A 22,984-nucleotide genomic window follows, 5' to 3' on the forward strand; every position below is an offset into this window, starting at 1 on the left:
TAAGATCGTGAGAGAAGTGTCCCTCGGTGTTGTGTATGGCAGACTGCATTGGTGAGATGAATTGCATTGAGGGTTGGTCAACATGGTCCATGCAGCCTGCTTTGTGTGAATCTCCTCAGTTTGATGTTTACATTGTGAATTTTCTGTACTTTTTTTAGAAACTGCACACGGTATTTCCATCTGTTACTGCACATAACTCTGAAAGTTGGGAGTACATTTTACTGGAACCTGCAGTGCCCAGAGTACGGTGTTGATCATGGGCTCACAAAATTCGTAGACTTCAGTGTCACAAAATATTGTAAACAGTGTAATGTGGGCTTCATGTAACGCTCGAGTGTAATGAAGTGAAGCAGACTTGCAGAATGGAGCTGGCACACCGAAAGAACAATGGCGGTAACATGAAGTAAGTTTCTCCTAACCCTTGGACGTAATTAGGCGAAGCCCACTTGCAGAATGGCTATAGCGATACTTTGCTTCAGTACTATTAGAAAAATATTAGAAAATTTCGAACACTGAAAATAGGTTGTGAATAGCATTCGAATAGTACGAGATATTCGTTTCATATTCGAAATTTTGAATATTTGCAGAGCTCCACTAGAAATACTTTCACTAGGCTTGTCTAGCCAAAGTTCACATATCGACTTGTGCCCCCATGGAAATCTGCCACCTTGTGCACTTCACCAGAGCCATTACTGCTATCCGTCCACACCAGTGAGAGACGTGTGAGCAACACGGGGTCAAAGAGTAGATCAGAAGGCTCCCCGTGAGGTGATGTTGCTCCAGGACAATGAGAAATGACAGTAAATACCAAGGACTGAGGACATTGACACTTTTCCGGCTACACGAATCAAAATAACGCTAGTCCTGGAACATGGTTACCAGTACTCCCTTGTCTGGATACAAATAACGAATTCTGGTTAACTAAATCTAAAACCTGTGGTCGCAAGCTCGTTGACGATCCTGCAGATTGGATAACGAGTTTTGTGGTTAATTGAATTACGAATAAGCGGGACGTGACTGTATTTGAATTTCATTGTTTCTCGGGCGTTGGTGGACTTATGTATTTGTGCGTCGTCCACAGATAGAGCTCACGTTTGCCAAATTATTAGTTTGTGTTCTTGACAGCGCAGTAGGGGTTTGCTATTCTAGCATTATGCTACTAAATGTGCCTACAGTGCTGCTACATAGAAAAGACTTCTTTGATATCTCACAATCAGTTTTTAGGTACATACTCTTGTTCCTCTGGCGGCAAGGGACAAAGCATTTTTGTCAAGTTACTGCTTCCATAGTAGACATGCATGACATGTGTACACTACCATGCGTTGTCCCATGTAAATATGTTGCAAGCACTTTTCATTGTACACCCTTGACACCATTGAGAAACGTTGCTGCTGGATCATATTTCTACTAAGATGAGAATCATGTGTTAGAGACTGCCAAGGTCAGGGTGTCTACCAACCTGGAAAACCTGGGAATTTTGATACGACTGGAAAAGTCAGGCAGGAAAAGGTCAGGGAAGTTGCCAAAAAGCAGCTGACATTGAGGAAAATCAGACGTGTGCCATGATGATATGCAGCGGATCGAGAGTGCTGAATACTGTGGTTCAGTGGCCACGCTACCGCAACAGTGCCGCGAGTAACAGCTTTACAACAAGCTCAGAGGCAGGCAGGTAGGGCAGCCTCACGAGGAAGTGACCTTCAACAAAATATATATATGTAAAAAAGGAAAGAAAGTGTCATAAATGAGGTGCCGTAGGAAGTCTGCCTACTGCAGGGAAAAAAAAAACTTTTCTTAAACAGTAAGGATAAACATATATTTGTATTCTCTTTATTTGCATTCAATAATTGATCCCCACATTCCAATTATTCAGTGCATGATCAATGAGTGATCCATCACAACGTAAGAGCAGACACCAAGTTCCCTGTTTTTTTGGTCAGGGAATTCGCTTGCACTAGTCAGTGAAAACCTGGAAAAGTCAGGCGATTTGAAGGCTACAATTTGGTAGACACCCTGAAAGTGCACATGTGGAACAGGGAATGGAATTGCACGTGCGTGCAATGAAGTACTGCATTATCAAAGCACATGCTGGTTCGAGTTGGCACACCAGAGCCATATAGTACCATACAGGACTGAAAATTTTGGAAAACATTTTTATACTCCAACTCGTGTGCTGTAGGTGGTATGTACTTGTAACACTCCAGGAAAGCGGTTTGGAACATTTTAAATGGTGTACAACTAGATTTCGTAAATCTACATGTTGTAATGACGAAGTCTCGGTATTCGGCGCACATTTTTGAGGATGACGTTTTTCTTTTTTGTAATGCCGCGGTGCCTCTTTGTCTGGACAGACAGTAACTTACTACAAGGACCTACTACTGCTCAATTTTTACCAACTGAGTCAGTAGCATTCAAAATCCGTCAGTAGTGACGTCTGTTTAGCCACATGTTACAGATAAAATATAGCGCCCAATTCTGAGCTACCATTTAAGAAAAGCACTCAACATGATTTTCAAATTATACTGCTAAATATCATCAGGATAGTGCCAGTGGCATTAGATTTACAGTAATTATGCGGAAACATCATGCCAATTGTAAAGAAGCTGAAATATATATGGTTAGACACTTCTAGTGCCATTCCCAAGTACTTCAGTTGTGCTGCACACTGCATTTGCTAGTTTTAGACCACAGTAAAAATAGTGGACGCTACGATGCTGATTGATCTACAGTTAATTGCTGGACGTACACATGAGGCATTATTAGTTGTGATCAACATTGTCAGTGCCCATCAATATAATTTTTCGTTTCATCACTATGAAAGGCTCGCATATTTTTGGAGAAGTCACTTTTTGAAGATTTTATTGCAGAGACTATATTGTTGTTAACAGCTTTAGAAGTTACTACTGCGATGTTTTATGACACCTTGGAGCATGTCCTCCTCGTGAAATGCTACTAAATGCTTTCTGATCTCGAACGACTTGCTACATTGTACTATATGAATATCGCATACACCTGGCATCTCCCTTGAATGGGATCTGTATTTATGTACACCTCTGTATGCTTTGTGTGATGTAACATCTGTAAAATCCTTATGTTAACTGATTGAATTGACAGAATTGTTGAAATGCAGAGGTCTAACTTTTTCTTTTCATTGTGTTGTTATTCTGGACTTTGAGAGTGAGTGAGAGAGATTGTTCCTGACTTGTACGTTTCTCAGTATTTTTTTCATGATGTACAATAAATTGATCAGTGACTCTGTCATGACGACTTAGTTTACTGCTGATAAACTGGATTTGCTACACTGAATGATAGTTTTACCAGAGACAAAAAAAAAGAAAGGTTTAGGTTTCACTTCCACATGGTTAAGCAGTCTTAAAAACTGAGGCATTACACGGAATCCATGATTGAAAGCCACTTCATTGTAGTAGCACACTGCACTGCAACACCTCATCACACAGAAGCACAAAGGCTTAAAAAGCTTTGTTAACTGAAGTGCGAACAGTGCAGATGAGCACTAAAGGCACATCTGGCCTTTGGCAGGTGATCGTAGCTTCTGCATATTTGTGAATGGGAGGCACGCTACATGGCTGTGGAGTGTATTGCTTGTACTGTGCCGTGCATGTTCCTTGCTTTTCCTCTGTGTCATATGTAACGTTCACTGAATGAAGTCAGCAAGTTTATGTTAGCATACCATTGTTCTGTTCCCCTGTTGTGTATGTGCATTTTCTCTGCATCATAAATCTGACCCATCTGTGGTTAGCGGTAAGCTTACTGACGGATTGAAATATATCTAGAGCCTGAAGTTTTAGGGCTTAACCCGATTCTTCACCGAATTTGCACCCTGAATTGAAGGTTGCCTCTTTAGGGTGAAACCTGATTTTTTACCCAGCAAATTGCCCTCACTGAGATGTCTGTAGGAAAGCACACTAACTTGTTTGGCAGCAAACACAGTTACATCACCATTTATACCGAACCAGTTCAGTTAGCCTAAGTAACTGAGCCCGATTTCTCCCCGAATTTAGCGTACTGGAAGTTTTTCCATCCGAATTTGCGCGAATTTAGAGCGCATGTTTATTTACCCAATTTTTACACCCTGAATTTAGAAAAAAATATTTCCCAAAAACTTAGGCTCTAAATATATCATAGCAAACATCCAGTTTGTTTCAATACTTCCTCATGTAAATCAGAGCGTTCCTCCTGGGGCTGCTCTACAGGTTGACCTGCTGCATTTGTACGCTGCTGCCACTGAACACAAGCTCATTTCGGTGTTCAGCCTAGCAGTATTCTGGACAATATGGCCTGCCCTACCAAAATTTTCTCTTTCTGAAGAGGTGACTAGTCGAATACTCGTTGAGAAGCCCCGCTGCAATTGAGGCATAAAATGATGCTATTAACTTTGACCTTATGCGTGCAGAGTTCTCTTTAAGCTTTTTTGAGCCTGGAAACCAGGACAACGACAGGGATGGGGACCATGCAACTTGGACGTATGGCTGGCAGCAGCGAGCGGATAGCATCAGGGCGAGAGGGACGATGTCACAGAGACCTAACGCCTGTCCAAGTTGCTACGGTACGCTCCTTGTCGTCCCAGTACTGGTGTGACATTGACTTATGCACAGATGTATGTCCTTGGGTTGGGGGTTTAAAAGTGACATTCATGTTTGCACTTGAAAGTTTTGAAAATGCACAAGTGCAGTTTGTGAAAGCCACAAAAGTGCAATGAGGTAGTACAAGGGCAGAACGCGCGAGCTCATGTGCGGTGCTTCAACATTTTTTTTCTGTGTATCATTCCATTTCATCAGCTTTTCACCAATGACATGTCAAGCACCAGGTGCTCTTTCTGATCTTTCAATACATTCTGCTGTTCCATGCTCGTTTGTACTTTTCTTGTCAAGCCGGTTATTCTGGATATGATGTACCCAACCTCTCAGATAGCTTAGTGTTTCATGTGATCACTTTAACATAGTCTTTGCAAATTATTCAGTTCCATGTTTTTTTTTTTTAATTTTCAATCGCTCCATGCTTTATTCCCCCTCACGTACCAGCCTGTCTTTGCAGTGCCTCTTGCATTTCTGTCAGTGACCTATGACATCAGAGGTCTCTTTTTTTGCTTCCTTTGTGTGTACATGTGCTAGGAATCCTTGCTAAGACATAAAGTATCATGAACCAAAAGAGCAGGAAAGAAAAATGAATGGGACGGAATAACATGACCCTAACCTGAGAAATGTCATGTTGTCCCGCAATTCTTTCCCGTTGTTTAGTTCGTATATTTGTTCTGCACAACGCATTTTGTGTAGTCGCGTGGAAGGCACTTGGATGCATGGTTTGTGGCGAGGACAAGAGAAGAGGTGGAGAGAATGTAATGCTTGGCCCGTTTGTCTTTGCCAGGGCGGGGCTCTCTGCACCTGACCTGGACTACATGGGCGGCGACATGGATCTCACAGAGCTGGACATCCCGGTTGATTTTTCAACCATCAACATTGGGGAACTTGTCAGCTTTACTAAGTGAGCCTCTCTCTGGCAGGTGAGAGCAGCCTCACCAGTCTCTCCACCTCTGCAACATCTTTCCTCTCCCTCATAAAAAGACACTACTGCTTGGCTGCTCAGAAAATGTGTTTGAAATGTAAATTGAGGTGTTGCCTGGAAATTTTGGGAACTATATGACACAGTACAAAAGTTTACCAAAAGCACGTGGACAACCCTGCGGCCATCAGCCTCTGTTATTCCAGGCGGAGCCTGCTTACAAGCAGAAGCACAGTTGCTGTTGGGATATGGTGCTGGCCTTTCTTGACTTACCGGCTTACCGTTCTGCTTACTGTTATTTGATCGATCGATTTTAATCCTGTCTGTGTAAAACCCTCATAGCTTTTTATAGCAGTCAAAAGCTCCAAACCTCAATCATGACACACAGTCCTGTCTTCTTTTCTTTGCTTATTTTTCTCATTCAAGTTTTGTCAATGTACATGTGCACATATATGTCAAATGATTGCAGTGTCAGCGTAGATAGTCCAGATTCACAACAGAAACATCAGTTTACTTTGTCATTTTATATCAGCTGATACATGGAGGAGACTTTTCCATGCGTGGTTCACCAGTGACTGTGCTTCGTCTAAATTTCATGTGTTTGACCTGGATTGCACAGCATTTCCAGAGGTGTAAGCATTTGTTTTGAAAAACTTCTCTATTCTGAAGATATGCACCTTGAATTTGAAGACTAAAACGACAACACAACTACACAAACTCAGATGTAGTTGTGTTATCCTTTTAGTCCTCAAACTCTAGGTATGAATCCTCAGTCTACGTCACCCCTGCACTCATTCTTTCTTCCCTAATCTGTTGGGATTGTCATGGCGTGGCACAGTTTATCTATGTAGGTGCTGCAAACTCTGAGAGCTATAGCTCAGTACAGCAGAGTGGTATAGCTTTGTTCATGTGTCATTACTAAAGGTTACGGCCTGGCATCAGTTATTCAGTTATTAGCAAGTTAGATATTGCACATTCTGTAGGTTGCCTGCACATTTGACTGTGTTGCTAAGGCCTACTTGTGTAGATCCTCTAGCATCAGTAGCATCAAGTAAATGAAGCTCATTGTCCCAAGCGACAGGACTGTTTTTTGCTTTTCTTTTTGAAAGCACTTTTTGTGCATATGCATCTTGCTATGTGGACCCCACGTTCTTGTATGTCTTTTCTATGTTTACTCTGTGATTGTGTGGTTGCATTTAAATTCTTTGCCCACTCCGGATTGAATGGAGGGATCTAGAAATACTGTAGGAGGCACATTATGGGCACAAATATGGCTTGTTTCAAGGCTGGTATTCTCACTGAAACGTAATGATAAACACGTTCTCAAAGTCCTTGGAAGATGCAGATGGTGCCATTGTAATATACAGCCGAAATAAAGTTTGCAAAGAGCACCATCAAAGGAAACCTACACAGAAGGAATATTTTATAGATTAACATGATTTAAATTATGTAATTGAATTAACTCGAATTAAGTTATTTTACAAAATACTACTTCTGTTGAAAGTTCCCTTTGATGGTGCTCTGTGTGAACCTTATTTCTTCAATATAATCATAAAGATATTGAAAAAGGTGCTTCAGCATAGCAAAGTTTCTCTCTTGTTGAAAAAGGTGTTTCAGCATAAGTATATGAGCCTTGAGTTCAGCTCACATTTAGCATTGTAATTTGCGATGTTGCACTTGAGTACTGTTTTGGATAACATGCAGGCCTTCATGGAACGTCACATTACAGAAATGACAAATTTCATCTTCAAATCGGTGTTCAACTTTGCGTCAGTGCTAGAGAAGCATGCTTGTGGATATTGTAAACCATCGCTTTTCTTCACCGTAGTTATTTCTGTAAAATTTGTGGCGTGTAACTGAACACAAGGCTCCAGCATGATTGACACTTTTTAGAGAGGTCACCTTTTATTTACATTTTTTTTTCCCCCTATGAAGCGGTAGATCGCTATACACCACCTAGGTAGGTCCTTCCCCATTTCCATGTTTAATGGTGGCACTGAATCGGGTTAAAATTTGGGCTGCTCGGTAAGTCATTATTAAAAAAGCGATAACCGCCCCATGCTGGGCACATAGAGGTTGTTTGTCAGACCACTGCCTGTATGTGTGTCCACCATGGGGCTTTTATTTTTAGTTGTGGGAGGGACCATCTTGCACATAGGCCCTGTCTTTTATGCCAAGGTAAAGCGGATGAAGGTAGCAAAGTAAAACACTCTGAAGCATTTTCTGTTTGTGTACTTACATTGCCCAGTGGTGCACCATGGTAGCATGACAACTGTTATTTCTAGCATTCTACAAGGCAAATTTGCGAGTTTGTGCACATTATTAGGTTTATTTGAATAATGAAGTTTTGGTTGGAATCAAATCTGAGATGAATGTTGTTTTATGTGCTGCCGCCCAGAAGACGGATTTGTTGTCAAATATTCTGCATGGCTACTTTACCTAGAAATTGTGTCTTCACTGCGACTATGAGTATGGTTATTGCCAGGCTTGTATGGTAGACTTAGTTACCACATATGTATATCTCTTGAGAGCAGAGGAGCCATTCTACTTGTAATGGTAGGGAAAAGCAGTTCCACTTGATTTTCTTGTGGCATACACAATATTGTTCAATGTTTTATTTCTCACAGTATTTGAATACTATAGCAAGCCTTTTTAACATGCACAATGTATTATGATTAATGATCACTTCCTCTTAAAAAACAGCTGCAGACACGTATCCTGTCCTTTTCATTTGGATCAGTGGTTTTTGGTTGTGTCACAAATCATTCGTTACTTTCGATTTACAAGACATTCTTCCAGATTTGAAGGGCGCGTAGTGTTACCCTTTAACATAATTGCTTTCCAGCTTTAAGGCAGAAATAAAGGGTACGCTACATAGACAAGCGTCTCCACCATCGATAACTTAGCTTTGAATGTAGCATAACGTTATTGACAACATTAGAAAAAAAAGCACACACACCATGCACAGCTTAGAGTCAGTAAACTGAGTTATAAACAAATGCATGTTGCAGATTTGCAGGACTTCTGAATTCTGTCACACTGGATTGGATTAGTTTGACTGAGGCATGCATTGAAATTGCTTTGAATTAAATTGCTTCGGCTGTCAAACTCTGCCCGCAAAAACCCGAACTGCCCAGTCTGTATACTGTCATGACAGATATTCGAGGCCACTACTATATCTGAAGTATTTCAGAAAATACTCCTCTCATGGCTCATGCCTCCACTAAACACCAACCCATCATCACAAACTATTCAGGTCACGCAACACTTTGATACTCAGTCGAATACCTCACATATATTTGCACATCCCTACACATTACTGGAACCAGGATTCTTGCATTTCATAAAGTAGGATGTTTCCCAGCTTTTTCAAAGCACATGGAGAACTGCATTTATGTGAAGTATTTTCTTGAAAGCTTCCTTCATTTCTATCACATTGTACATGCACAATATTATTCAGGTAACTTCTATTTATTACGCAGTTACTTACGCATATTATAATGTGCATCTTTTATGAAACTGCATTGAGACATAACTTCCTAGCATATTTATGAAGGACGGCTTCATAATTCTGTGATGCATGACTCCTGTATGCATGGACCTTAAATTGGTGTTCAGTAGACCCTATTCTTCCAAAACTGAATTTCACATTTGCAGTGATATTGACCCACAAGAAGTGCTTATCATGAATGCCGAGCATCCGTGTGTCAGTGAAAAGGAATACATTGTCATGGCCACATAGCTGCGTTGCTTGTCAGGATCACACTGCCCCTGTAGTGCTTGCACTGTAGATCACTCTTAGCCACTACTAGTGCCCTGTCACTGCCATAAATAGTTTAGCTGACACTTAATAACCTTCATGTGGGTATGCGTCTAACCTTGAAACAAGTGGCATTTTTGTCATTTCTGGAGCTTCCGTTTGGATCGAGAATTTAGTGAGCGAAATGACTTATGTTGGGTTGCCACACGATGTATGGTGGGATTGGCGCCGATTATGGTTTCTCATGCTAACATGTGTTGTACGAAATAGTTTATGAAATCTGAAACAAAGTTCTGTCACCATGCATGGGGACATGGACGTTTGTTTAAGACACACACCAATTGAAATGATGTACAATATACAAGAATCATTTCATCATACACCAAAGTTGGCATAAGATATCACTAATGGTTAGTTATCACTTTTTCCTTTTGATTTATGATTTATGAAAGATACTGATTTTACTGCTACTACTGACTTTTTGCAAATTTGCAATCTACAGCTTGACCCCATGGTAGAATATTCTACACAATTTCATTTGCAATCTCAAATTTGATAGAGCACCCACTGTTCTAACTTTACAAAGGGACGTCGTGCAAGAACACCTCGAAGAATTATCTGACTGCTTTCTGTAAATATTATTTCGTTTAAGCTACATGTTACTTTTTTTTTGTTTTGTTTGTTCAGCTTTAAGAGGCATGTGCCAAGTGTGAGGTCTTCAATGTGATCCCTGTTGTGAGGAGAGGTTGCAGTGAAGTGTCTGTTTTGTTTCATTGCCATTCCTCATCATGGAGGTAGACTCTTTTTATCAAGTACAAAGCAAATTGATACTGAAAATGCACAGTTTATACGTACGTGTTGGCATACGATTGTATATGCTGTCATATGCGCAGAATAAAACATGTTGGTTGAATGAGCTGTATGTGGTTTGCTGCAGCTTACTGCTTACGCATGTAAGGCTTGACTGGGCACCTAAACTATCCTTGTAAATTAAGACTACGGAACCTTTTTCTGTCTGAGTGGATAGTTACTTGTCCACCTGGGAAGAAACGCCATAAAACAAAGAGGCAATGGCAGAGGTGCCATATGCAGGGTACCACATTTCTCAAGTGAAAACGCTTGATTTATACTGTGGGTGAATTACAGTGAAACCCGCGTATAACGATATCGACGGTAATCACGAATTCCATCATTATGCGGGGTACATCGTTAAACGAGGGTTGAACTAAATAGCGCGTCCCGAAAAGTCGCACGCCACCCCGCGTGTAGCAAAACAAAACGATGCTAAAAAAAACCTCGAAGCTGTATAACATCGCACTGGCTTGGGAAAACAGCGATCAGAACTCGTGGAGGGAACATATCAGGACAACTTATGGCAACATTATGCGTCACCATTCCGCAAGTCGGCTTCACCTAACGCCTGCTTGCTTTAGGAGAAGCTCGCTTTAGAACAATGTCGCACGACTCGTGCGTCGAAAGCACGTGCTGGGCCTTTTGAATCATCTCGCGAATTTGAGCAGCATTGGCAAAATGCGGAGACACAAAAGCGTTACCACCGACCTCTCTCACTGACAGTATTCGAATCCCGGTGCCGGATGTGCTGTCTGGGGTTTTTCCAGGGTTCTCCTAAGATGCTTTCAGACATATGTTGGCACAGTTCCCTTAGAAGTTTGCCCAGGACGTCAGTCGTGACGCCCACATCTGTGACGCCAACAACGGCGAGCCCTTTCGACCACCACTGACAGTACTGGAAAATGAACAGTTGCTGTCTATTTTCTTGCCTGAATTTTTATTTTGGTTTGATTCTTTTGACACGAATTTCGGATGATCAGAATTTTTTCCACTACCCTGTGAGATTCGTATCATCGAGATACTGTATCTTATCACTACGATTTTCGGCGCGAGGTTACGCACACGGGACAGCGTCCAACATCATATATGCGAGAACCGCGGTCTCTATTGCTGTATGCAGGTTGTTTCTCCACACAAACAATGCATATTTTGACAGTAAAATCATAAACCACCGTTTTACGAGGGACCTCGTTATCTGCAGGTTTTACTGTAGGTGCGTTATCATGTGTACACCACCACCTTGTAAAACTATTACTCAAGTGCTGTAAAGCATACCAATGTCAGTCGGCAGGAGTGGAGCATGTACGAGAACAATTTTCTAGTACTGTGCCGATTAGCTTTCAAGAAACGTTTGATACTTCAGTGCACAGACAATTTTCTTGCTGCATTCTCATAACCTTCTTGACTGCCAGAAATGGCTTATGTTAGGAAACTGTGTATATGGCACTACAATAATACTTTGCAAGATGAAATTCACATGACCCTGCAGCTCGGATCTTTGCATTTTTAAAATTCACACTGTTTCCATAGTTTCTGCAAGGAATGGGAGATAGCTGTATATCCTTTATTCACAAAGGTATTTTTCTACTTCTGTACATGGCAATAAAAAGAAAGCATTTTGCCTGTTCAAATAGATTGGACTACATCCTCATATGGTTGCCAGGGCATCTGTTGGTGGTGGAGCACCAGCAGCTTCTTTTGCAACTTCCGTTGTTTTCTCTTCTTCCTGCGGTGTCTCTTCTGCACACTGTACGTAGGTCTTGAGAACCGGCTCTCTTGGAGGCATCCAGTCTGGTATGATCTTTGCATGAATCCGCCATGTTCCATAGACATTTGCTAGGTGTTTTTCAAAGACAACATATTCCAAGACATCCTTGGCCATCGCTTCACTGCCGTACATGAGGCGCCCAAAGCGGTCATACACCGCAAGGGTCTGTAGAAAAACACGGAAGTGTGTAAACACTAAAGTTCCAAAAAAGTCTCATCATGACAACTGATGCTGCAACCAAGGGTGAGTTAATAACAATACAGTGGACTCTCATTAATTCGAACTCGAGGGGGGCTGGGATATTTGTTCGAATAAAGTGGAGTTTGAACGAACGGGAGATGCTCTCCTGGAAGGCAGTGTGGGTGCAGACGCGTTGCGACGCTCTTCGCATAGTGTTACACGTTCGCGGTACCGGTTTCACTGTAACACGCATTTAAATGGTATTAGCATAATTCAAATCTTTACTGCTGCCAAACTTCGCCACTATCTGCGTTATGTTCCCAACGCCAAACCGATGTTACGGGGGAGAAAAAAGCCGCTAGAGCGTCACGGCTGTTACGACTTTGAAGGAAATACGGGACTTACATGTTCACAAAAATTTATTTACAGAAATTATGAAGCAAGTTAGGGTTGAAGGCAGTCAGTAATTCGCTCTTGCAAGCGTTTCCTGGAGCGAGACCGTTAGCATCGCTTTCAATTTGAACACATCCACATTTTCCTCAGAAGAAAAATCGCGTACTGTCATATCCAGCGCCGATGCTGTACATCAGATGCACTGGTTCATGGCTTGGATCATCCGAATCTTCGTTGCTACAATCCACACGGTCCCTCTGGTCTAGTTCGGCTGACGCACGCGGCATCTATGATGTCCGCCGCATTGGTCAAGAGACCAGTCTCCACTCCGTCATCTACGCTGACATGGTGCCAGTTACGGAAATAAACGATGACAGTGAACGGGTTGTAGAACGATATTGACAGTCGCGAAGTCATAAAAACAAGTGACTGCACGTGAACGCACCTCCACCCTTCATGGCCTCCACAAGAAGAGAGAGAGGGGGGTGGAGTGAGAAACGCAAGCGTTCGCGTAAGCTTCTTGCTGCTGTCATAAAAGGCTCAAAGCGTCCTTGAACAGAACAAAATGGGCAAAAGGACACGCGCACGGTACGGAAGGTCGATAACCAGGGAGATATGGGCGCTGTGCCCCATTCTGATCCGCCGCGCGAACTCCGTTGGTTCTAATTATCCGGCGTATACCCTCGTCTGTTTGAGTTAACGAAAGATTCTCCTCATTGAAATACATGTGGCTCGGACGGGACCTGGACGAGAGTTCAAATGAAAGAGATTCTATGTATTTACAGTGATTGTCATGCGTCGTACAGCATAATATGTATTAGTGTACTGTTACGAAGTCCCGCAGGAATCTTCAACCTCGAGCCAATGGACAATGATTAGACCCTGATGTTTTAGGGTTAAACCCGATTTTCCCCCAAATTTGCACCCCGAATTGAGGTTCACCTATCTAGGGTTAAAGCCGATCTCTACCTGCAAAACTGCACCTAGGCTAGGCACCTCAAGGCATCGGCATACTAGTTTCTTACAAAATATGCGACTGTTCCTTACTTCTGGCACTCTGGATAAACGGTACAGTGAACGTTTTTTCTACAATAATGCCCGATTTCTCCCGGAACTCAGTTTGATGGTAATTTTTCTGCCCGAATTTGCATGAATTTTCGACATCAATTTATTGACCCGATTTCTACCCCCCGAATTTGGAAAAATATAAAACCCGAAAATTTCAGGGTCTAACAATGATCATGATCAACCTCTTGACGATCAACCTTGATCATGATCAATCTCTTGTGAACAGTCTGCATATTTTGATAAAGTGTAATCTTACCACCATGTAAGGTGTTACGTGCATCATTTTCTGGGACGTTTGGTTCATCTACAGATATTTTGCTATCACTGGCTACTCTTCTGGACTCGTGGGTGACCTAGGGAGTCACCCACCTACTTTTGAGTGAGTGTAGGATGAGAGGTATAAATAAAGCAGTTTGTCTTATTTTATACGTGGGTTGGTCAATAAAAGTTATCGTTCTGCTGAGATTGCAGAAGATGTAAACCTTGTTGCAGCAGTGCAGGATGTAGTGGCACAAAGAGCATGGGCCATGATTGAAAATTATTGTAAAAGAAAGTAAAGCATGTCGGGGGGAAGCCTACTGCAGTATATCACACGGGTTAAGCACTGATCTGTTGGGCACGTGCTCCCTTTATGCCCATGCTCGTTTATAGTAAATGTCGTCGACGTCATGAATGGGCAGCTCGCATGCGTGGCATGGGAATCGTTTCGTAAAGAGTCCTCCACACCGACATGGAGCCTTTTTTCAGAACATTGGAGCACATTCAGAGACGTACAGTGTGGACAGTCAGGAAATACCATGGGGCACACATACAAAGAAACTGTCTGAACAACTGGCACATCATGGCTTGGCCTGGCTTGGCTTCTAGATAATGCAGTTATTGCCTCAAATTTTGTGGCACAGTAAATTGGACCCTGATGTTTGTGAAGAAGTTTTATGAAACATGACGCCGTATGTCCATACCTGCTGCGTGTGGAGGCGTAGAGTAATTTGCGCCATTACGTTCTCCTTGGTTATCATACCTTCCGTGCGCACGTGCACCACTCGTGGAGGTTCCAAGCTTTTGAGGAACTGCCACTTGATAGTCTTTAGACGTGCACTATATACCATGTCCTGCAAGGAGAGAAGCCAAGCTTATGCTTGAATAGCAGATAAAGCCAACAGGGCCTCAGTGGGTGCCAACAGGTTGCTGGATGTGTTTGGCAGACTGTAACAATATCGCGTACATCTACATGAAATACAAGACCATAATTAGAGCCTCAAGTTATAGGGTTTTACCCGATTCTTCCCCGAATTTGCACCCCGAATTGGAGGTTGCCTCTTTAGGGTGAAACCCAATTTTTACCCGGCAAATTGCCCTCACTGGGATGACTGTAGGAATGCACTAACTTACTTGTTTGGCAGAAAAATGCAGTTACATCACCGTTTGTACCAAACCGCTACAGTTAGTTTGAATAACTGAGCCCGATTTCTCCCCGAATTTAGCGTACTGGAAGTTTTTTCACCCGAATTTGCATGAATTTAGTGCACATGTTAATTTACCCGATTTTACCCCCCGAATGTAGGAAAAAATATTTCCCGAAAACTTCAGGCTCTAACCATAATGCCATGACAAGCAGCCTGTGTACAATGCGGTTTGCTCTTGACCTCTCTGTCACACTCGGTGTGTAACCATGATTGGGGATAGCTGTGAGGATGACACGTGATATACATTACCAAAGTCAATGCAAGTGAATCACTCAATTCCTGCAATTTAACAAAAAAAGCCGGCATCTCCTAGAGCATGATGGCAATACAACGTTCTATCATTGTTTCACTCAACAGACGTGTCATATAATTCTCTGCACCAATGGTAAACTTTGACCCAAGTTTTAAACCAAGGGGAGTCACGAACAAAACTGCATCAATGGTGTCTGTTGCAGTGGATATAGAAGTATTTTCCACAACACACCGACAGACCCACAAGGTTGCTCATAAATGGTCTTTGCACCAGTGAGATTTTTGGGAAAGGAGGAAGTGGTGTCAAAGAATTAGCAATAGCAGGGGGTGCTGTGTAGCCAATACAGTTGATACAGAATGACACGAAAAACTCGTACTTTGAAACAATTGGACGTGACATGTAAGAGAAAAACAAATGTGCTTCATCCTTGAAAGCAAATTCAGGCCATATCTACCCTACTGGATACTGGATCTGCCAAACTGCACACGTATACTGTTACCCTGTACAGCTGTGTCAGTGGAAGCAATATAGCAGTTTACATACATCTTCATATTTTTCACCTGACACCACCACTGCATATTGAGGACCTTTAACAATACCTTAAATAGGTATGTTCTGAAAGACCCTAGCATCCCATACTACAATGCCAAGGAGACCCTACAGTCTATTTGTAAATTATACTTACTGGGTAGCAGTATTCTGTGACCAATTCATGCAGCTTGTCCTTGTTCATGCTGAAATGTAACGGAACATTGACATTACCTTTAACGTGCAGAATGAAAGAGGATGCAAACAGACAAGGAATTAGGGTTTTAGGGTTAGACAAGGTTTTAGGGTTTAACCCTATTCTTCACCGAATTTGCACTTCGAATTGAAGGTTGCGTCTTAGGGTGAACTGGCAAGGGTTTTACCCAGCAAATTGCCCTCATCTGTAGGAATGTACACAAACCTGTTTGGCAGCAAATGCAGTTACATCACCGACTGTACTAAATCAGTACAATTAGTTTGAGTAACTGAGCCAGATTACTCCATAAATTTAGAATACCGGAAGTTTTTTCACCAGAATTTGCATGAATTTAGAGCACACATCCATTTACCCAATTTTTGCCCCCACCAAAGATAGAAAAAATATTTCCCCAAAACTTCAGGCTCTATGTATAAGTGGCTAATTTCATAGTCCTAATACTTCACAAATTTGGGTGCAGGCATATTTGAGGAGTACTTCACGGGAGTTTAATTTCGTGGTACTTTGATCCTGCACCACTGGCTCCCCCGCTGGAGGTTTGCACCAAAGTACAGCAGTCACTCATCCGTTTCCTTGTGAGCGAGAGTGTGAAATCCATCGTCATGCATTGTCGCATGAAAGCACAGCATGGTAGTGCCTGCGTGTCACTGCAGCAAGTGTATAAATGGCCACCCAAGTTCACAGGAGGCAACAGTGCAACACAAATGTGCTGAGCTCGTCACGCCCTTTTTTTGGAATCACCAGGGTACACTTGTTGAACAATAAATGCCTAGGGCACAAACAGTGAACAACAAAACGTGTTATGATCTCTTGTGTCACATTTGAAGCCAGCCACCGAAACTAAATGTTGTGGACCGCTCAAATTAGAGTGCACTGCTGCTCCAACACGACATCAAGATCACATATGACTACACTTCAATAATCTGTGATCTTCAGTTCAAGTGTCTTCCACATCTGCCACATTCGCTTGATGTGGCATCGTTCGGCTGTCCCACATTCATCAGTCTCACGGAGGAGCTCGGCAGCTGGAAGTCTGGTTCCGACGGAGATGTCGAGCAAGCGGTGCACGAACCCTACATGCCCAACCCAAAGACTCTTCTTCTCTGCTGGAATGCAGGCGCTTCCCAAACAATTGCACATCGGTATTTTTCTTAAATTCTGTGTTAGCACGGGCGAAGCAACTGCAGGTTATGAGCAGCATACAGACGTGGACGGATGGAGAGAGGACACTAGGAAGGAGTGGGGGAAAGGGGGAGGTAGTATGGATTCTTTGCAGACTTCTGGGAGAACTGTGCTGACATTCGTCCGGAAAGCCTGCTGGAAAACCCACGGAAAACCTCAGACAGCACAACCCCACTTCCCAGGCTTCAGCACGGCCTTGACTACCACCAACGTGCAGATGGTCTTACCTGCTCGGCCATGCTGCTGGCGCATCTGCATTTAAAAGCGGGGAAACTACGTCGAAAAATGATACCTTATTTCCTAGACTAATCAGGTTTGATTAACTGTCCACGAAATATTTAAGGTTACTTATTGAATCACACTCATACCATTCAAACTTTCTAGTTCTTCCTCACTCTCAACAGCAATTCTTTTAAATTACAAAACAACTATCCTTACTCTGCGAGGGCCTTGTGTGTGTCAATGTAGATCTGCTGGGCCAGTTCAGCGAATTCCGTGATGTCAAAATCATCCTCAAAGCCCCTCACTTTACGGATGGCCAGCATAGTGCGACCTTTCTTTTCCAGCTGTCTCATTCGTTGTAAGGCTCCCTGCATAGTTGAATATAACAATGAGAATGCGACACTGCAGTTACACGCATACACTCCAGTTGTATACTCCTTTTTGAAGGGAGTTGAGAGATTATCTGCAGTTGTGCATGTTTTAAGCATCACCGTAGTCCGCGTATTCAACACAGAAAACCACATGTGTTGTCACAACAAATCCCTTCATGGTGCGAGGCCATATCGAGTTTGCAGGTCGCCCGGCATCCACCCGGGAAAAACTCTGATGTGGAACACACACCGTTACCCTTTTGCAACACTTATTTCAATGTATAACTAGGGCCTGACTTTTTAGGGTTAAACCCGTATCCGCCCGATATTTACCCCCCGAACGAAATCTGTAAAATTCCGGTTTAACCCGAATCTACCCGAAAACATCCGGGTCGCATGGCACACTCATAAGCGTGCATTAAATTAAAGTTTGATAACATTGCTAAACATTAGTTCCATGTTAAGACAAATTTTTATTAAACAAAAAAAAATCACCCGAATACACCCTAATTTTCAAACGAAAAATATCGCCTGATATTTACCCCCCGAATTTGGCCAAAAATAAAACCCGAAAAAGTCAGGCCCTATGTATAACATGCGCATCACCGGAAAATACGGTACAGCGCTGGACAAAAGTGTACAGAACACGATCCGTCACATTCTTTCCTTAGTGTGACACACTAGCAGCAACTGGGACTGTACGGACTTACAGAAATGAACCCGGGTAACCCAGTCACCAGTTTCCGAGTCAGTACGGCACCATTCGCTGCTAGCTTGTCACTCTGAGGAAGGAATGCGACGGAACGTGTTTTGTAAACTTGTGTCCAGCACTGTACTATCACATCTAATGGTCATCCGCACCATTTAACTTTCCCTCCAAATATTATCACATCACTGTGATAACAAAGTGCCTTTCTGTCAGGTTCTCGTCTCAACATGCTTTGTCGCCACAATGATGTCGTGCTGGTGATTTTATGCGATTCATTAAGGCTTCGGTCCCACTCTTCCCTTTCCTGTCGCTTTGACAACGTTTCATGCCCTCTGCTCTCATGGAAACAAGCAAGGAACATTTAACTTTGGAAGAAAATACAACATGCAGGTTGCATGACATGTTAGACTCAAACATTATGGCTGATTAGGCCTTACATGAGCATGTTTCTTCTGCCTACCTCCTTTGAGAGCATGGTCACCTTTCCATCACCTTCGGGGGGTACGTATGGCTCAAACAGCCCTCCTGGAACAGTACAGTGCACAAGTTCTTGGACCTCAACAACACAGTTTTGAGTGAACTTTTCTTAACTTGGAATATAGGAAAATTTCAGTAAGAGTAGCCAACAACACTATAAAAAATAAATTCATTCTATTAGCAACGGCTATTAAATAATCAAATCTGTATAAGAGTAAAGTATCAAAAAAATTATGTAATAAAAATGGAACACAGTGCATGGTACATCGTAACTGCAATACCTGAACAGCTGATAAATACAGGCTTCTCTGTCCAGGGCCTCGCTGGTGCGATGCCTTTCTCTTTCAGTTTTGATCGCATCTCTTCAAGCGTAAGTCGGTCCTTCAATCTTATCTCTTCATAGTCTGGCAGCTCTATCTTCACGTACTACACAAGTGCACAAAAAGAATGTGTAAGGGGTTGAGACAGGTCATCCCAGGTTATCAGAAATTAACGTAGAAGTCACTTCTATGCACTGATGCACCTGCATGCAAACTTTCTATACACCTGCATAGAAAGTTTCATAGCGAAAAGGGTAGTAGAAGCGGGGAAAATGCTAGAATGCTAAAATGGTCCTAAGGCTAGGAGGGTTTGCACCACAGCCCTCTAACGTAATCCAGTTCTCAACCTGCACTGTGATCTCTGTGAGTTCACTGCTTTCAAGTAACTGTTGCACATTTTTTGCAATTTTGTTCCCATGTTCCACCAAAGATGACCCACTTCTGTGGCCCATTAGCCAGTATTGCCCCCTCTTTTTCCTTTCAAATATTTTTCTTTGCATAATCAAAGATACTGTTCTCTCAGTAACAATACAAAAGGACTTGGGATTAACCCATTGCACCATTTATGATTTATGTGAGCAGCAATTTTCGTACTTTAGTGGCCCTTTGAGCAGGAGGGAAGGAAGGAAAGGAAACAATAATAATCCTTTTGATTGTAATACAATTGCTATAACTCTGATGTGTGCTTCTATTACTCTGTACGTTACTGACTCTTTCCACTACTATTATAAACACCAGCTCAGCTCTACAGCGTTTCCCTCAAACGTGTTCCCCTTTTGGCTGTGGAGGTTTTTCACCCCCATTCTTAATGCCCAAGTGATGTAAGGAACAAGACCATCTGCAGCTATTGTGCAGTCTATAGCCTCCATAATGTGTCAGTGTACCTAACGGGTGCACCTAAGGGATGTACCCAACAAAAGTGCTAAAGGAAGATATATGAAGCAAAGAGAGAGGGAGACAAGGAAAGGGTTCTGGATAAAGCAAGAAGAGCACACGTGTGTCAGTGGGGAGAGTGCAAACATTAGTGACAGGGAACGAGATTATTTGGCTGTACACCTTAAAACTGCAATGTTAAGCACAATATCAAGTTGCTGACAGTCGGCACTCAGTGTTTACGTTGTCCTCAATGTTTGGTCCAAGTGTGAAGGTCTGGTTTTTAGAGCTTTTATTCTTATCATGTCTTACTACCGACAAGCCCAAAGTAGCGCTTTATTGAAAGTGGAACACGATTCAATTTTCCTACTCTTTAACCTCATACCTTCAGCCTGCGTTCTCTCTTGAACTTTGGATTCCAGTGTTTGTTGTTCTTTCTCTCTCTCACTTGCATACAAGTAGTAGATGGCAGTTGTGTCAGAACCTGCAAGGAAAGAGTAGTTTTTCCATACTTGCATTAAACACGGGTTAAAAACCAGGGTGTAAGATCGCTTCGTGTCTGCTCTTTTATTGGTTTGCGCTTGTTGGCAACGCAGTTTTTAATACCGTGTACACAGTGCATTCACTAAAGTGCAGATGATTGTGCACTAAAGCCTTTTAAAATATACATGCAACTATGAACTGAAATCTTAAGGATGTCGCATATCTACGAAGATATCATAAATAATATATAGATATATAAGATATCATATCAATAAAGATTACTTTGCTTTGCAAATATTACTTTAAAAAGCATTGCAGCATGCAAAATTGCAAAAATCTCACGTCCTCTCACTGTGGCCCATCGTGCTCGGGAATCATTCCATCTCCACATCAATTCTATCCTATGCGTGTCATACTCATTAAAATGGCAGTTCATTTATATTCGAATTATCGAGACTATTCATACAAATACAGAAAAAAGATGTGTATTCTGCCCTCGATAATATGACTTGCTGATGGGTTTCGGATGACGCACACCTAAGCTGATCTATGAATTTCAGGATGACTCATGCTGCTCTTTGTGGCAGTGGCCAATCTACCTGACAGGGAAGTGTCCTTGGTTATCTGGTTGTTGGGACATGGTTCAGGGAATAGAGCTGACAGCCAGAACTAGGAAGCAAACATACATCTAATCCGATAGATAGTTATCTGATGGAACAGTTTAAAAATAATGTGTCAAAAAATCAAAATTTCAAAATGCACTTTTAAGTCTGAGTCATGAAAATATGCGTGGTGTCGAATTCCTGAGTGCCTAGGTAGTCGTCGCTATTTAGTAACTCTATTCGTCACTACAATACATTCCCTTCTTTCCATGCTCGGTAGCTGAAAGTTCCACGCTACTTTTTCGTTTTCTTCGTCAACCTACTTGCTACATTCCTGCAGAACTCTTCTAATCAGTCCCATTGGTTTGGACCAGAATCGTATTTTAAGAACTCAAGTACAAGAGCATGTCAACAATTTAAAAAGAATTACATGAAAATTTCCACTCTAATGGTCACTGATTTTAGTTAAAAGCGAAAAAGTGTAACTCCATGGGGCGCACTTTTGAGGGGACCTTTTCTCTGGGGACCTTTCCCCTGGGCACGTTTTTTCCGGGGCATTTTCTCCGGTTCCCATTAAACACACAAATGGGCCCATAATTTGTAGAATGCACGCAAGCAAGGTGAAGAGGGCTTAGGCCAGAACGAACTAAAACAAGCTTTCATACATGAACCTGCACTTAAAACATTTGTGCGATGCCGCAAACTTTCCAGGCCAGGCTTTGTTTATTCTTTCTAATCCGTGTTAGCACTGCAAAGGAACTGCCAGGCTTTCTACAAGATGCTTTCAACTCATAGTAGTCTAATGCAAAGCGTAGTTGGCAGGTGAGCGGCTTCTACTGATGATCTCATCATTGTAGTGAGATCTTCCTTGCAATTTATGCTATTGTGTTTTCTACAGGTGATATATATATATGTATTCCTCTCAATTATATCACAATACAGAATTAATGTAGCAACGATGAATTTATCGCATAATGAACCACTTTCTAGAGCACAAATGTTTGTGATGTAACGTTTTCATCCATTCATATTCTTTGCATCCTTCAACTTTATTAACTGTACGGTAGTAGTTACTTAGTGTGGAGAGACGAGCAGGTTGATAGGAGTTCATAGCTGAATAAAAGAGAAAACCCAGCAGTTAATTTGTGTTCGCGCAGTGTCAGACGTTTTCTTTTGCGTGCGCCTTTATTCAACTGTGAGTTGATTGATACCTTACTTTAATTTCCTTCATTACTCCCTCTACGCAGCTACATTCTAAGAAAGTGCAAGAACAAATGAAAATGTGTAAAGGAAGCCTCGAGTACACTCCAATTGGACAAACGGATTTTTCGTTTAAGCAGGACCGGGCCTTTCGTAAAATGCAAACCTGTTTTCAATAGTTGGTGTTCGATACCATAACACTACGATCCACGTTTTGTATGTAAGCCATAACAGTCCATTCCTTATTTACAGACTAAATTCAATCGGGTACTTCTGGTGATATGCTGGTACTTCATTTGCCTATTCGCCGCTCCAAAGTCGTGAAGAAAAAAAAAACAGCTGAAACAAAGGTGTGGAAGATAGATATTCTTCCCACCATGATTAACAGCAGCAACAAAGTGTAACGTACACATTTTTGAAGAAAACTTTGCCGTAAAGCCGGCAGCACCACGAATCTCATGGGGGCAGCCATTGCAAACTAGCAAGTCCGGACGCACGATGCTTTCTAGCCATGTGTGGATATGAAATTAAAGAAAAATATTA

The 22,984-nt window shown here is 42.1% G+C and overlaps 2 protein-coding genes across 12 annotated transcripts in view; one reads left to right on the plus strand and one right to left on the minus strand.

The window, feature by feature from the left end:
- Positions 1 to 10,195, plus strand: part of LOC135386105 (signal transducer and activator of transcription 5B-like) — a 73,636-nt gene extending 63,441 nt beyond the window's left edge. For 8 of the 11 annotated variants that reach the window (XM_064615833.1, XM_064615842.1, XM_064615840.1 and 5 more), the window contains one exon: positions 588 to 3,258. In XM_064615833.1, the coding sequence (XP_064471903.1) occupies positions 588 to 726 (139 nt within the window). In that variant the 3' untranslated portion in view covers positions 727 to 3,258. Of the gene's footprint in view, positions 1 to 587; positions 3,259 to 5,382 lie in introns of those variants that run through there. The other 3 variants (XR_010420599.1, XR_010420600.1, XM_064615841.1) reach the window with 2 other exon arrangements.
- A 1,482-nt stretch (positions 10,196 to 11,677) lies between these two features.
- Positions 11,678 to 22,932, minus strand: LOC135386108 (large ribosomal subunit protein mL45-like). The gene is made up of 8 exons (XM_064615846.1): positions 22,851 to 22,932; positions 20,542 to 20,640; positions 19,245 to 19,389; positions 18,947 to 19,011; positions 17,623 to 17,774; positions 15,943 to 15,991; positions 14,501 to 14,650; positions 11,678 to 12,062 (listed from the first exon to the last, which is right to left on the minus strand). Exons 1-8 carry the CDS (start codon positions 22,911 to 22,913, stop codon positions 11,778 to 11,780), a joined length of 1,008 nt encoding a protein of 335 aa, XP_064471916.1. The 5' UTR covers positions 22,914 to 22,932; the 3' UTR covers positions 11,678 to 11,777.
- Positions 22,933 to 22,984: the final 52 nt, after the last annotated feature.

This window comes from Ornithodoros turicata, chromosome 2 (genome assembly GCF_037126465.1).
Source record: "Ornithodoros turicata isolate Travis chromosome 2, ASM3712646v1, whole genome shotgun sequence".
NCBI lineage: Eukaryota > Metazoa > Arthropoda > Arachnida > Ixodida > Argasidae > Ornithodoros > Ornithodoros turicata.

Bases quoted from the DNA above. Each gene is read 5' to 3' on its own strand.
- LOC135386108 (XM_064615846.1), bottom strand. From the start codon at position 22,913: ATGGCTGCCCCCATGAGATTCGTGGTGCTGCCGGCTTTACGGCAAAGT. The intron at 19,390-20,541 runs GTATGAGGTTAA...GCACTTGTGTAG, and splicing joins AGAGAGAACGCAGGCTGAAG to TACGTGAAGATAGAGCTGCC. The intron at 19,012-19,244 runs GTATTGCAGTTA...GTACTGTTCCAG, and splicing joins TGTATTTATCAGCTGTTCAG to GAGGGCTGTTTGAGCCATAC.